Raw genomic sequence first — 16,387 nt, 5'->3', positions numbered from 1 at the left:
CAGGGAGGAGAGGGAAGGAGCGTAAAGGTGTTTCTGCAAACAAGAGAGACCCCACTCCTATTTTTGCCTTCAAGTTTTACACACACACACCCCACACACACACACCCTAACAAGAAGAAAACTAGGAGTAGGAGGAGGTTGCTGGAATTTTTTTAATTGACTTTGGTAGGGACCACCAATATGGTTGTTACACTCTGAGGCAGCCTTCAACCTTGGTCACTTAAAAAAAAAGGCAGAATCAGACTTCTGCTGGTAGTTGATGAAATACCACCCCAAGTTGTGAGGTGGACTGAGAAATTGAAAGGAAAAAAACATTCCCAGCGCCTCAAAGATCAAAGCAGTTCTGTATCATTACCATGAAAAGTACATGGATCTGTTTCTACAGTTCCCAGGAACTGAGCCTGATTCAAAAGAGACTTTAGAGATTACCTTTTGCTTAGATTGAATAACTCATAGTTTGTTACTGGAAGGCAATGGGGTGGTGACAAAGCTGATAATTCTGCAGATAAACTTTCTTCCTTCTGAGCAGAAAGAGTTAATCAAGCATCTAGGAGTGCTGGTTAATCGTATTCATCAATTTAGGGCAGCAAAACTCTGATGCATTTCCTTGTGTGTTATTTATTTTTTTCAGTGTAAGGTAGTCAAGTTTCCTTCTTTGGTGAAGGAGGTAACAGTCTGATCTGCTTACTGTTTGGACAACTCCCATTCCTATCAGCACAAGAAAAGAACTACGAAACTGTTAAAATGCAAAATGCAGCTCCAACCCTGGCAATTAACATCTTTGAAGGCAAAAATGGGGACCTCCAGGCATTCAACTTCAATTCCAGTAATGATGAAACAGTTCTAACTTATGAAAAACTTTGCTTTGTTTGTGCCCATAATGGGGATGGGACTGAACTTATGAAAAAGTGCACAGTGACCAACCCTGAAGAGGTGCTTCTGTCTTTCTTGGGGAGCAATAGTGGGGGGAAATATTTTGTGATGAAAATATGCATCCTATGCATCAAAGGTGTGATACTGTAGGGTCATATCAATCACTGTGAAGAATTTAGGCAACATAAATAAAACAAAAACAACCCAATAGCATCAGGTAAGATGGAGAAAAAGTTCTAGCAAAAAGTAGTCCAGCATTCTAACAAAAGGGAGACATGAGTAATTGATACATCAAAACCAAGAAAGAATCCTGGAAAAAAGACTCTACAGGATGAGGATGAGTGAAATAAGCAATTAAGGCAAGATCCCACTTTGGTAATGAAAAAGATGAGAAAATCTACCAGAGCGGGAACCTAACCAAGTTTTAAGGAGTTGGGCAACTTTCTAAATCTAATAAAAAGTAAGTGAAAAGTAAACTGAAATTTAAGTTGGAAGAAGGAGGCAATTTTTGAGATCCAAGGCCGCAGGTTCAACAGGTTACCCTAAAAGTCACCTGCTGAGCCCACATCTAAGGCTAGAACTAGGATGACTGAACTTGGCTTCCTGAAGAATTTAGCCTCCTGGGCTATGAATAACTTTGAATCCACCACCTTTCACCTAGAAATGAAGCAGAAATAGCAGCAGCACGCAGCTAATGTCCTTTTTCTCCACTCCCTTCTCCCTTTTATGCCGTTTTCTAAAACCTTGCCAATGATGTTTGGGTGCGTCTCTCCTGTGTATACATACGAAAGTGTGTGTTGTATTTGGAGAGAAAACACGGGCTTGAGTGGCTATTTGGGGATCGGGAGAGAGCAAGGAAGAAGGGAACTGATTCTACACTCCCCCACCCCACCCCGGAATCGGGAGCCAGGCCGAGCCCTTTGCGCAAGCAGAGCGAGCAACCCGGGAGGCGTCGCTCCGCCGGCCTCCGAGATGCCAAGGCGCTCCCGAGGAGGAGGGGATTAAAAAGTGACTTTCTCATCTTTCCACTAGGCTAAGCTCCCCCCACCGGCCGATGGCCCCGCCCCGAGGCCCTTGGCACGTCTCCGATTGGTGAGCAGGCCGGTGCCTTTGAATAAGTGTGCTGCAGACCGGAGCTATTAGACGTGTAGCTCGGGGAAAGGAAGGGCTTTTCCCCCTCCGTCTCTCGCTGGGGCCGGTGCGGTCGTCCTTGCTGCCGCCGCTTCCACAACGCGCCCTGCCCGGTTTTCGCGCTGCGGAGCTTGCCTCTCCCCCTTTTCCCCCTCCCCAGCCCTGCCCTACCCCACCCCCGCCCTGCCCGGCTCGCTCCCCCAAATGAGCGGCGGTTCGCCCGCTGGATCTAACGCAAGGACATCGCCCAGCAGCAGCGGCGGCGGCGAAGGAGGAGGAGGCGGCGAAGGCTCGGCCGCCGCCTCGTCAGCCCAGCCTTCCGGAGCCGTGTGCCCGGTGCTCTCGCACCTGTCCCCGGAGGACCCCCTGCGCCAGGCGAACCGGCTTCCCATCAGGATCCTGAAAATGCTGAGCGCCCACAGCGGTCACCTCCTGCACCCGGAATACCTGCAGCCGCTCTCCTCCACGCCCGTCAGCCCCATCGAGGTCAGTGCCAAGTCCGAGCCTTCCTTTGCCCGTCCGCCAGAGCTGGGCCTTTTCGCCTCCACTGCTGCCCTCGCCCTCGTTAGCTTCGCCCTCGGCCGCGCTCGCTCCCAACTCCTTGCTCGGCTGCTTGCCTGGGCCGCGGCGCTTCTGGAGCCCCATCTCCTTTCCCGCTTAGTTCGGGGGTCTCTGCTCCCACGCCCCGGCGCCCCAGTTTTGTGGACGGCTGTCGGAGGGCACTTGCCTGCCAGCGAGCCTTAAGCCCGAGCTGATTTGGCTGGCTGGCCTGTTGAGGGCAAGGACTTGGCGGGGGAGGGGGGGCGACGAGAAACAGACCTTTGGTGCCTTCTTCCCCAACTTTGCGCCGCGGTTTAATTCTGCTGCTTCGAAAGGATGCAAAGGGCGCATGCAGGGGTTTATAGCAAAATGGCCCGGGGAGGACTTATTTCCACCGACTCCTCTCCGGGTCCCGGAGCGGGCGGCTGCACGTCGGAAGAAGCACAACTCTTAGCGCGGATGACCTTACAGCGGTGATGAGAAGTGGGTAAAGCCCGAGGAAAAGGCAATTCCTAGGAAGGGAGGCCGGTTAGAGGACGGTGCCGGGGAACTTCCAGCCGTCAGAAAGGACACTCTTGTCCCTCGGGAGGTATAGTTTCTGGTGCGCTGCGACCCGGGACCCCTTCTCGCCCAGCTTTTCTCATTCGCCTTTCCTCTCTCCTTCCCCCCATAGCTGGACGCGAAGAAGAGCCCCTTAGCGCTGCTAGCGCAAACCTGCTCGCAGATCGGGAAGCCGGATCCACCGCCCGCTTCCAAACTCAACTCCGGCGCGGCAGCCGGCCTGTCTGGGCCGGACAAGGAGTCGAGCGGTCGCGCCGCCGGTGCCGGAGCCGGCAGCGCCCTCAAGCAACTGGGCGACGCGCCCGCCGAGGATAAATCGAGCTTCAAGCCGTATTCCAAAGGCGGCAGCGGCGGAGATCCGCGGAAGGACGGCGGCGTCCCGCCGAGCCAGGCCGGATCGGGCGCGGAGAAAAACGGCTTCCGAGTTCCCAGCGCCGCCTGCCCACCTTTCCCTCCTCTCGCCGCCTCTTCCTCTTCCACCTCCTCTTCTCCGGGCGGCTCGAGGGGCAATTCCCCGCAGCACTCGGACTGCAGAGGCCTGGATGAGAAGAAGGAGTTGGAGATCGTGGCCAAAGCCAGTCCAGACGCGGCGCTTGGAGCTGGAGGAACCCGGGCGCGCGCCGGCAGCGTGGAGCCCGGTACGCAAAGCGAGGCGGCTTCAGGCCGCAAGTCCGAACCTCCGGCCTTGGCGTCGGCGGGCCACGTGGCGCCGGTATCTCCTTACAAGCCGGGTCATTCAGTGTTTCCTTTGCCCCCCTCTGGCATCGGCTACCACGGCTCCATCGTGGGGGCGTATGCGGGCTATCCTTCCCAGTTCGTGCCCGGCTTGGATCCTACCAAAACCAGCCTGGTGAGCAGCAGCCAACTGCCAGGGGCCTTGGGGCTCCCGGGGAAGCCCCCCAGCTCCAGCCCGCTGACGGGGGCCTCCCCACCTTCCTTCATGCAGGGATTATGCCGAGACCCCTATTGCCTGAGCTACCACACTGCCTCCCACCTGGGCACCAGCAACTGCTCCAGCTGCGTCCACGACCCGGGCAGCCTGAAAAGTGGATATCCCCTGGTGTATCCCACCCACCCGCTCCACAGCGCCCTGACCTCCAGCGCCACGCCCAGCCTGTCTGGCCATTCGCTCTACACCTACGGCTTCATGCTGCAGAACGACGCCCTGCCCCATATATGCAACTGGGTGTCTGCCGGTGGACCTTGCGACAAGAGGTTTGCCACCTCCGAGGAACTGCTGGCCCATTTAAGGACCCACACGACTCTGCCGGGGGCGGAAAAACTTTTGGCTGGTTATCCTACCTCGGGGCTGGGCTCTGCTGCGTCCTGCCACCTCCACCTCCCGCCTGCCGCCCCGGGGAGCCCCAGCTCCTTACCCGGATCTCTGTCGTTGAGAAGCCCACAGACATTGGGACTAAACCGCTACCATCCCTACGGCAAAAGCAATTTGCCGACGGCGGGGACCTTGCCAGTCCCTTCCTTGCCTGCAGCTGGACCCTACTACTCCCCCTATGCCCTTTATGGCCAAAGACTGACCTCAGCCTCTGCACTTGGATATCAGTAACTCCAGCAGCCCTGCCCTCTCATGCGACCTCGCCTCCGGAGTGTGTATTTATTTCCTGTATGTTAGCTTAAAGCTGGGAAAATAAGTGCATTAATACACCAATGAATCAATGGTATGCAAAACGTCTGTGTCCCCTACCCCCTTTCCCAAAATCTGACCCACTCTTTTATTTTTATTTTTTTAAGCAAAACGTTTTGCCCGTGTGGGGTGGGAGAAGCTTACTGTATTTCCTTTTTTCCCCCTTTAAATATTTTTTTTTTTTTAAAGAAAACTTTGCCCTGGTCCCAAGGAACGCCCGGCATGATGTTCAGCAAAATGCTTTTCTTCCTTCTCCCTGCTTTTTCTATCACCACCAAACCCCCCCCCCTTTTTTTCTTGGGGGGGGGTTATTCTTGGTTTCGGTTTCTTTGGCATTTGTATAGTAACTGGAAAATATTTTTTTCCTGTCTTGTGAAAGAAAGAAAGAAAGAAAGAAAGAAAGAAAGAAAGGGGAATGGAGCGGTCATGTTGGCCGGGAAATTATTTGGTGGCTTTGTTTTAACTGCGGAAGGTGGGACTGGGAAGCTGCTGGCACTAGGCTGGCCGTGCGGAGAGCTTGGTGGTTCTGCATAGAACCCATCGGTCCTGTCTCCTCTGCAGAAACCAAATTACCTGTGCTCTCAGAGAGACTGGGTGCCCTAAACAAAAAGGAGATCATCCAAGTACTGGGATTTTGGGGGTGAAACTGAAGCCCCTTCCCATAAAAGAGGGGCATGCAAGCCTTCCACCAGCTTTCACACTTGTTTTGTTTTATTTTGCTTTGGCTTCTTTTTTGTTCTCTCCCTCCTTTCACACACAACCCCCCGCTTTTTCTCTCTTCAAAAGACCTGAATTTTAAGGAAATTAGCAAACATCCTTGAGAGACTGGAAGAGAACAATCTTATACGCCAAATGAGGAACTCGGAGAACTTTTGCTCAATCTGGTTTCAAGCTGGATCCTCAAGTCTAGCTAGTAGCCCTTGGGGGCCTCTTTATCTTTGTCTTTAGGCTCAAATCTACGTACCAAAAAACCCCAACCACCAACCAACAAAAAAAATCACTTCCCCTTTTTCCTAATGACCCTATCGCCCACTTTCTCTTGACCTGTGGGTATGGAACAGCTGTTAAGGTGCAGAGACCCTTCCCCAAATTGCAGAACTAAGGCAGCACCGAAGGCTGCAGATCTTTTGGGGTGAATAGAACTCCCTCCTGGTAAGTCTTATTTTGTTAATAAATGAATACTTGCTATATCTACCCCATTGCGTGTGCTCTTTTGCGTTCTCCCTTCGCCTTTCTGTGCTACATCTTCCCCTTGGCTGGTTGCGCAAGGCGGCCTTGAAAATTCAAAGACAACAATCTGAAGGGTGGCCAAACCATGAACAGAGTCCCTTTGTTTTTAAGATGACTGAACGGTGGAAGTGGAGATCACAGGCATCTAATGCATCAAGCCGTCCTCCGGTTGTGGTTTGTGATTTAGTGCATTGGGCAAGCATAACTGATTCAGTCTGCCATGCTGGGAAGGGAAGGTTACTTGTGAGTCTGGCCTATTCATGGAGGAAACTGAGGCAAGATTGTCTGATCAGGAATTGCAGGGGAAGACAAGCATTGGGTCTCTGGCCAACAAGGACAGGTCCACGTAATGCCTTTATCTCTAATATGCTACCATTCTTTCTGCAAGATTCAGAAGGGAGGAGGGCTGTTCCAAACCAATGTGCCTGCACCACTAGTATTCCTTATTGTCTGACTGCCACCTCAGCAAAATGATGCTTCATTCTGCTGAATGGGTGAAGTCTGCCTGCAGCTGCTCTCTCTGCTAAGTGTTTCTCTTGAGCTGACTCTATTCAGTGGAGTGGTGAGTTCTCCTTATAAGAAAAGATACCAACTGGAGTCCAGGAAAGACTTTTTAAGGGCGGGGGGAGGGGGGGGGAGAGAGAGAAGGGTTTGAAAACCTTCCTGGGAAATGGGCATGGAAGGGCTGCAGCACTACCTAGTGGTGGAGAAAAGTAGATGCTCTTTGAGAGTACTGTTATGGTTATGAACAGATACCGTGCTAAGAACAGTGCTTTATTATCAGGGCTTTGGCACATTTTTCCCAAAGGCACCGAAATGCCAAGGGATTTACCTCTCTACTGTTCCGATTTTAATTCAGATTTCTTAAGAGTCCAGCTTCATCCACTGCAAGACATCTTGAGAACTTGGAAGGGAGGGGATGTATATATTTTTCATTTTCCTCTTTCATCTCCTCTGGATCCATTGCCTTGAGTTTCTGATTATTCAGCAACCTTTTTAAAATATATGTTAAGTGTGTCCTTTCATTTTCTTTTCCTGCCAAGAGTACAGGCAAGGGCACTAGTTGGCTTTTGCACTGAAGGGTATTTGGGTGTTCGAAGTCAGTCTTTTTCACAGTATAATCCTTGCGTTTGCCTCAAATGTGCTTTTTCAAAAGGCAACTGGATATTGTTTTTCCTGGAAGATGTTTTTGATTCTCATCCATTAAGCTTCTTCAGTTCTGACTGAATGGTAGATAACTGAAGAAGCTTCTTGGATAAGAAATGAAACCTCTTCAAGAAAAAACAAAGTCCAGTTGCCTTTTGAAAAAGCACCTTTGGGACAACCATGACTTGGATGACTGAGGATCTCCATAGACAATCCCTGTGTTTCCGTGCCATAGGCAAACTGGGACTTTTCAGGATGGTTTGGACTTCAGCAAGCACCAGCTCTAGAGTGCCTGGTCTGTGGGAAATGGAAGGGTACTTGGATTTGACACAAGGGAGATCAGCATTATATGTGGTGGTGAGTCCGTTGAATAACTTTTGTTTGGATATTCTTTTACTTCTCCCATACTAGCCACCTACTTTGTGCATTGGGCAAGTAACAGCTTTTCCAATCTAGGTGTATTGGAAGTCAATTCATAAGGCCCCTACTTAGTAAGTAGGTCTTCTGCCAGGAGTTGGACTGCAGGCTAGAACATCTACTATAGTTGAACAACACTTGTGAGAATCTCCATTTTTTCTTTATTTTCCCGAGCCAGTAACCAAGGTAGACCCAGCTGTATGTTGGCCATAAAGTTGCTCTTTACCAGAATGGGGCCTTCTTTGAGGATACTTAATTCAGATTAGAGAATTTGAAGGCTGCTGGCATATTGCTAAAGTTCAATTTTCATCAGCACCAGTCAGGATAGCCTGTAATAAAGATTGCTAGGAGTTGGATTTCCATCAACATCTGGAGAAGTACAACTTCTCTCCCTCTACTGTAAGGAGGCTTTAGCCTGGATAATTGTCAAGGATTTGAAAAACTACTGCCTTGTCAACACTTCTCCCAGAAGCTAATTGATGAATTGGGGGATGGTTTTGCTATTGAAGATGCAACAAGTGACTTACGATTAGCAGGTTTTATTGGAGGCAATCATGGATGTCAATCTGTAAGAATGGTAGTAACAGCTTTATCCAGAAATAACACTTGATCCATCTAGGATGGTCCTCACAGCTCAAGTTTGTTTATACCAGCCTTCCGCAACCTGGGCATTGCTTAATGTGTTGACTTAACTCCAAGAATTCTCAGCGGTAATGACTGAAATTGATTTCCAAACATTGGAGTGAATTCCTATTGAGGAAGATCCACCAATTTGTAGTTTCAGATAGGGATTATTCTCAGTGAAAACTTGAAAATGGGGGATTGAACTCTGAACTTACTTCATGCAAAGCAGAAGTTCCCCTGTTGAGTGATGAAGGTTCTTCCATCACATTTTAAACACTTGTAGTACAGACTGTATTGCCCTACTAATAAAGTCAAATGAAACAACTTTCTGTTCATATATTTGGGGACAGGAGTAATGAGAATAAGTGTTTGGGTTCAAATATGACTTTTCAAAGATATAAAAGATGACTGTGTAAAATCCTGTAGAGCAGGGATGTCAAACTCAAGGCCCACGGGACAGATCCGACCCACAGGGTGTTTAAATCTGGCCCGTGGGGCCAGCCTGGAAATAGCAAAGGGCTGACCCGTGATGCCTCTGCTAGTGAAAATGGGCCGCTCGCAGTCCCACTGAGGCCCATTTTCAGCCTGGATGGCCTCCTGCAGCACCCTGCCGGTCAAATGTCCCGTTTTGGCCAGCAGGGTGCTGCAGCCAACCATCCAGGCCAAAAACGGGCCACCAGGAAGGGGGAGCACATGCGGCCCCCTGAGCCTTGTTTTGACTGGCAGGGTGCTGCAGGAGGCTGTCTAGGCCGAAAACAGGTCGCAGGCCCACCGCATGTGGCCTCCCCACACCCTGTTTTTGCTAGCAGAGGCACCGCAGGCCTGTCCTCTGCTATTTCCAGGCTGGTGCCACTAGATTTAAGCACCCCCTTCCCGCTCCCAGAACTACAATGCTGACACGGCCCTCAAAGAAATCCAGTTTGACTCCCCTGCTGTAGAGAGCTTCAAGCTCAAGTTGTAGCTACTCACAAATGTGGCGCATAGCTAGCTATAACAGGTGATATTCATTTTTAATTTTCAGAGATTGCCCTATTAATTGGGCTAGCATCACATCTTTAAGCTAAGATTAATTGGTTCAGCATGTTTGGAAGCCCCAGCCATTGTTTTTAGCATGCTGTGTGACAGGCCTTCAAGTTATGCTGCAATATGATTGATGGAATGTTATGGGAATTAAGGAATTGAGGGCTTATCTAGGGTGTTATGTGAAATCTATTGTCTGTTTAGCCACGGTGTACAAAATGAAATGACACAAAGAGACTTCTTGCAGAGCAAGCTGTTGCCTGCAGTGGTTCCTCCATAGCTTGGACTGAGTTCGGATGCAGAAGTCCTTTCCCTTTCCTTTCCTTTCCTTTCCTGAGGTTTGGAACTACACCTTTCATGATCTTGTCATCAACAATACTCTTTCAATTTCCGTCCAGATGGCAACTGAAGTCCAGATCATCTGGGGGGTTTCAGGGCTGCCTCCACCCTGTTCTAAATCAAGTAGAAGTGTTTGTTCTTTGCCACACAGAATGACAACCATGCGTTTCACCTTCTCAGCAACTCAACTGCCAGTAGAGTGTATGAAACAAGCCAGTAAAAGTCTTAAGAAGGGTCTTGCTAGATTGGCACAAATACCTTTTCAATCTCCCATCCATTTCCTGCAGTGGCTGAGCAGATGCCTTTGAGAGGCCTTTAAAGGCCTGTAAGCAGAATGGAGGGGAGAATAGAATATAGAATAGAATACTTTATTGGCCAAGTGTGATTGGACACACAAGGAATTTGTCTTGGTGTAAATACTCTCAGTATACATAAAAGAAAAGATACATTCATTAAGAATCAAGAATCATAACATACAACACAATGATAATCATAGGGTACAATCAGCAATCAAATAATACTAGGAAACAGTCAATATAAATTGTAAGGACACAAGCAACAAAGTTACAGTCCTACAATCACAAGTGGGAGGGGATGGGTGATAAAGAGTGATGAGAAGATTAACAGTAATAGTAGTGCAGACTTTGTAATAGTTGGACAGTGTTGAGGGAATTTTTTGTTTAGCAGAGTTATGGCATTCAGGAAAAAAAGTGTCCTTGTGTCTAGTTGTTCTGGTGTGCAGTGCTCTATAGCATTGCTTTGAGGGAAGGAGTTGAAACAGTTTATGTCCGGGATGCGAGGGGTCTGTAAATATTTTCACAGCCCTCTTTTTGACTTGTGCAGTATACAGGTCCTTGATTGAAGGCAAGTGGGTAGTAATTGTAGAGCACTCTCTCTCTTTCTGAGCAGAGTTTTCCAGCAATTTATAGTTGGGGATTTCATCCTCAATGCTAGGGATACTATAACCTCTATCTACTTTCTGATCAGGGCAAAAAAGTTTAGTATCAATTTTCAGAAATGGATATTATACTGTACACTTGGCCGATGCTCAATGACATCTGGTTTCTTCAGCCTATTGGAATTTTCTTTCAATTGGACTATGACTTGCAGAAAATCAAAGTTAACAGATTGGTTGTTAATGTTATTATTGATATTATTATTGTAAACTCAATTGATTTAGTTGCAGTGGCAAATACTGACAGAATCTAGTCCATTTCTCTTTGCTTCGTCCCCTGTTTTGGTTCTAAGGAAAATGAGGAGGAAATAAAAGAAGACTAGGCTGCACTTTAGCTAGTTTTGACATGTGGCCTAATATAGATTTGATCTTCTGTGAGTGTGTACATGTTCATGCACGTCTGTAATCCTACATATTTAATAAAATACTGGAAGATTACTATTTATCACAGAGCTTTTTGCATACAGATGTCAAACTGGCAGCACAAAGTAGAAGTTAGGCAGCTACTGCTGTTTCTGAAACTCCCTTGCAAAAAAGTTTAAATTAGTTCTTAAGTCTGAATTATACATCTGGCATGGCAATGTGCATGTAGAATCTTCTCTCCAGTCAGTAATACAAATACACTAGGGAGAATTTCAGAGGTTAAGGTGCAGTTGTAAATTATTTTTGCAAGTGTACAATTTCATTCACTGCTTTTTAAAAACATCTATGAAGCTGTAAAAATAAGCTACCAGAAGACCGCAGAGCTGGAAATAATACCTTGTAGAAAGTTTCTATGCCATGAAAATTTTCATGGGGCCTTGAGCACCTGTTTTTCTTAGTTTTAGCATAATATTTCAGAGGTGAGAAGTTTCATGGATGAGAAGTTTCATGTATTTAAAGAATGCATTTAACCCCCCTTTTTCCCTTTGAATAACACTCAATTATTTGTTGTTCTCTCTTTGTTCAAGATTTTTTTCCTCCATGGATGTCATCTCTGATATGAAGCAAATTATGTGCAAAAAATGTGTTGCTATTTTGATATAAATTCAGGTGTTTGAAACTAAACATTCTTTCTGTTCTGCTCTCCTTCCCAAGAGATCTTTTCACTGCAACTAGACCCACTGGCATCTCTTTGTATATATAATCCAGCTTTCCCTCTACTGTATTTTTTAAAAGAAAAATAATGACATTTCCTCTGTTTTGAGATTTCCAGTGTCTTGACAACTCCTCATTCACCTAGATAGTCCTTAATCCTTTGTTGTTTGCTAAAGTAACATCTGATTTATTGTATCTACACGTGCTCCTTGCTAGTGAGCAAGCTAAGCCTTGTTTAGCATTTGGAGTTTCTATAACACTTGCTCTCCTGTAGTACAAGTAGTCCTTGACTTACAACCATAATTGAGCCCAAAATTTCTGTTGTTAAGCAAGACATTTGAGTTTTTCCCCATTTAAAACCTTTGTTGCCACAGCTGTTAAATAAATCACTGCAATCGATAAGTTAGTACCATGGTTGTTAAGTCAGTCTGGCTACCCCGTTGATTTTGCTTGTCAAATGGTTGCAAAGGATGATCACATCCTTGGGACACAGTAACTGTCATAAGTATGAACCAGTTGCCAAGCATCTGAACTTTGATCATATGTTCATGGGGCTGCTACAAAGGTCATAGGTGTGAAAAATGGCCTTGAATCACTTTTTTTCAGTGCCATTGTAACTTGTAATGGTCACTAAATAAACTGATGTAAGTCAAGGACTATATGTACTGAGATCTTTACAATACCAAAGAAAGCTGTCAGTGGTGATTGGTCATCCTAGCTATAACTCAAGAATTAAAAATACTATGCCCCACAATAACAATTCCTGGAGACTTAGCACAAAGATAATATGTTTCATTAGAGGTTTGTAACATATATTTGGTTGGGTATTTTAGGAACAAAATGCAAGACTAGGTAAATGTTTGGTCTGAGGTAGCAGACTTCTTAAATTTCCTAAGACTATATATAGAGGCCCCTAAAGCTGGGAAGGAAAATATAACCATTAGAGAATAATAAAGATAATTTTTAATACAAGTTGTTGCCATCTTATGGAGACATCCATATATTTGCACCTTGGATCTGGTAGCTTTAATACTAAGTTCAATCAAGATATGAGCCACTTTCAGATTCAAGAATTTAAATGTGATATACATTCAAAATTTTAGGTTCAACAAGATAGCTGATGCCCTTTTTGGCAGGGGCCAAGAAGTTGCATTTGTTGCTATTAATTTAATGTTCATGGTTTGCTGGATAAAAAGGGGACGATAAAGCAAAAAAGGGGGGACGATAAACTTGGTATAAAGAGTTTTCTGCCAAACCTGCATGAGAAAACTGGTCTGAATACTTGGCTGTAGCAAAGAATCTATATCTATCTTTCTGCAACCTGGAATTAAGGAGAAACTTCCTAACAGTGAGGACAATTAACTGGTGGAACAGCTTGCCTTCAGAAGGTGCTTCATCACTGGGGTTTTTAAAGAAAAGTCTGGACATCCACCTGTATGAAATGGTACAGGGTCTCCTGCTTGAGCATGGGGCTAGACTAGAAGACCTCCAAGGTCCCTTCCAGCTATAAACTGATGTCTTTCTTTCTGTCTGTTAGAGAGAAGGGGAGAAAGAGAAAGAGTGTTTATTCAACCCACCAGTGCTAAATAATCTATGCCTTAGAACAGGGGTTAGGACCCTCTGGGGAGTCATAAGCAATCAAGAGGTATCCAAACATGGCACAGTGGTCAAGTTTAGGCTTTTGAATATCACTTAAGTACACTAAAATCCTAAATATTATTCATTAGGGATTGTGCACATTTATTTTTCATTTTAAGTCATCGTGATATCACAGAATTTGAGAGCTGCTGGTTTAAAACAATGTATGAATGTGGAGATGGTGATTTGTATGAGGAAGAAAAAACAATTGGAAAACATCTTTTGTACAGCTTGCTTACTTCACAAGGTTGCTGTAAGGAGGTATAGATGGATGGGTGTGGGGGAGATGGATGGATGGAAAGACTCAACTCACATAACTTAGAGAACTAGGTGGATGCAGCTATGATCAATGTGACTTAAGTTATTTATGTTTAACTGGGACTTAAAAACTAACAACTTGTTGCCAATCTTTCCAATAGTTTTTTAAAAGGAGATCCAATCTCAATGGTAGATTGCCTAAGAAGCAACAATTTAAAAATGTTTTAATCAAACCAAGTCTGGTTTAAAAAAGTCAAAGTGACAAAAAGCTCTTGATTATATTCAGGAATGGGAACTTTCAAACTTTGTGATTGTGAAACTGTGATTGCAGTTGCTTCACCAAACAGATTTGGAGTTGATCAATGCAGGGACATCAAACTGTATGAGGCTCCCCAATTGCTACCTGCACTTGCATAGAGTAAAAGCAATGTGTAAATTCACAATAATTCAATGCCTTTGTTAAGTCATTCCTGGGGAAGAGAAATATCTCTACAATATAAATATCAGAATTTTTCCAAAGAGGAAATTATCCAATTCAGGGTTAGAAAAAAGAGGGGCGGGGGAGAGAGAGAAGCCTCTTTCTACAGTTGCCTATGATGGAAATAGCATTTATATACCACTTCACAGTGTTTTATCACCCTCTCTAAGCAGTTTACAAAATCAGCATATTGCCTCCAACAATCGGTCCTCATTTTACCAACCTTGGAAGGATGGAAGGCTGAGTCAACCTTGAGCTGGTCAGGATCAAGCTGCTGGCAATCAGAACAATTAGCCTGCAATACTGCTTTCTAACCACTGCACCATCACGTCAGTAAAGCAAGAATGTTGGACTTTCCTTGCTTTAAAAACTAGGGAAAAGAGTTTAATCCACCAATAGCCTTTCATGAACACTTTCCCCTCCACCCCTTACTTAAGTCCCTTTTGGTAAACATTTAGGACAAGCAAGCTGCAGCTTGTGCTGGACTATAGGATCCTACAAACCTGAGGTGGGTTTGGGGTGCAGGAAAAGTAGGAGAAAGCAGAAAGCACCAAACATGCCTAGCTTAGCTTTGAGACCAGCCTAGATATACAAGTCTTGAAAGCATTAAAAAGGGCTTAGCCATGGAGCACAGCAATCAGACCACCCCATCAGAGCTAATCCAAGAAATGAAGGAACACAAAATGTTAACCTACCAGGTTGGAGCAATTGCACCACTTCACTTCAGCTGCTTTTGTGGCCCTTTAGTGATACACCGTGTGAGCAAAGGGTCCTTGGTGCTCTTTGAGTTTTTTTGCAGACATTTCATTACCCAAATTAGGTAACATCATCAGCTCTACAAGAAATGTCTGTAGAAACATCTTGCAGAAATGTCTGCAAGGACAAATATTTTCCTTGAATTGAGACTGTGCAAGCGTTACCCATGGGAAGAAACCAACTGCCTCAAAGCCAAGTGGCTGCTCAAAGCAGGTCAGTTCCATCTGGAAATTTCATGAGATGGAATGCATTAGCTCCAACCTTCTGCATCAAGGACGAATGTGCAAAGGCTTTCGTACAGAGCTATTTGATAAGATATTCTTATCATTCTAGTTTTCTCTAGAAACATTTTAAATATTTTTATTCATTCATTTGTATCCCACCTTTATTATTTTTGGGGAAAAAATTCAAGATAGCAAATATGTCCAGTGTACCTTCCTCCTCTCATTTTCCCCACAACAATAACAACAACCCTGGGAGGTAGGTTGAGCTGAGAGAAAATGGCTGCCCCAAAGTCACCAAGCTGGCTTTCATGGCTAAAACAGGACTTGAACTCATGGTCTCCTGTTTTCTAGTCCAAACTTACTCTTATAACATAACAAGGGCATCCATTCCCAAATTAGTAATGTGGTTCATTCTTTGCATTAGATACACCAGAGATCATTCAGGGAAGATCAATTAAGCCATCAAGCCACACAACCCTTTTGAAAGTATTTGTTCTCCTATCCCAAGGAAGGCTTTACTCCCCCGCCAAAATCCTCAATTTATTCAGGTCAGCTGCTCCCTGACATTTCTCATGCCCTGCATCTTCAGGCAGAGAATAATCACAAAACATTACGGAGCAGGCTATCTGGTTGCAGGAATTGGGTTTGGCTAGTCTAGAGAAAAGAAGGACTGGGTGGACATGATAGCAGTATTCCAGTATTTGAGGACCTGCCACAAAGAAGAGGGGGTCAAATTATTCTCCGAAGTACCAGAAGGCAAGACTAGAAACCATGGATGGAAACTAATCAAGGAGAGAAGCAACCTGGAATTAAGGAGAAACTTCCTAACAGTGAGGACAATTAGCCAGTGGAACAGCTTGCCTCCAGAAGTTGTGGATGCTTCATCACTTGAGCTTTTTAAGAAGAGACTGAACAGCCACCTATCTGAAATGATAGAGGGGCTCCTGCTTGAGCATGGGGTTGGACTAGAAGACCTTCAAGGTCCCTTCCAGCTCTATTCTGATTGTTACTGTTAATTGTAACCTGCCAGGTGGCTGCCATTTCATCTGCATTAAAGAATTCCCTGTCATTTCTACTGCTTGGATATTGCCAAAACCACCTCTAACAGGGGATACGAGGTGCACTTTATTAATCATTCTGCAGTTAACAACTTGCACTCGAGAGTTTTTCATGTGATTTGATTTGGTTTCCTGTCATTGGAGCAGCAAGGGAATCAGTGTGGGGTTTTTTTGCTCATGGATTTCTATCCAGCTGAGAGGGATTGCAGTCTTCAGATGAAGTAAGAATTCTGGGTTCTGAGGTGTGGCAATCAATCAATAGCAGATATATTGCTATATACCACATCACACACACAAAGGCATGGGTGTTAATCAGGATTTTTGAACAAGCCAAAATGGTTGGGTTGATCCATCACAATCAGCCATCAATTGTGGTTTATATGGTGCAGTTGTTGGGTCCACACAAGCTGATGAACTAAA

General features: G+C 45.5%; 1 protein-coding gene across 1 annotated transcript; it reads left to right on the top strand.

Moving 5' to 3' along the window:
* The first annotated feature begins 2,000 nt into the window (after nt 1-2,000).
* ZNF703 (zinc finger protein 703) lies at nt 2,001-5,941 on the top strand. The gene is made up of 2 exons (XM_026717252.2): nt 2,001-2,490; nt 3,218-5,941. Exons 1-2 carry the CDS (start codon nt 2,209-2,211, stop codon nt 4,667-4,669), a joined length of 1,734 nt encoding a protein of 577 aa, XP_026573037.1. The 5' UTR covers nt 2,001-2,208; the 3' UTR covers nt 4,670-5,941.
* Nucleotides 5,942-16,387: the final 10,446 nt, after the last annotated feature.

The sequence above is a fragment of the Pseudonaja textilis genome, chromosome 9 (assembly GCF_049901715.1).
Source record: "Pseudonaja textilis isolate UNSWEBS1 chromosome 9, rPseTex1.2, whole genome shotgun sequence".
NCBI classification, from domain to species: Eukaryota; Metazoa; Chordata; class Lepidosauria; order Squamata; family Elapidae; genus Pseudonaja; species Pseudonaja textilis.
Note: the sequence above shows the minus strand (reverse complement) of the source record. Positions and strands in the feature narration are given on the sequence as shown.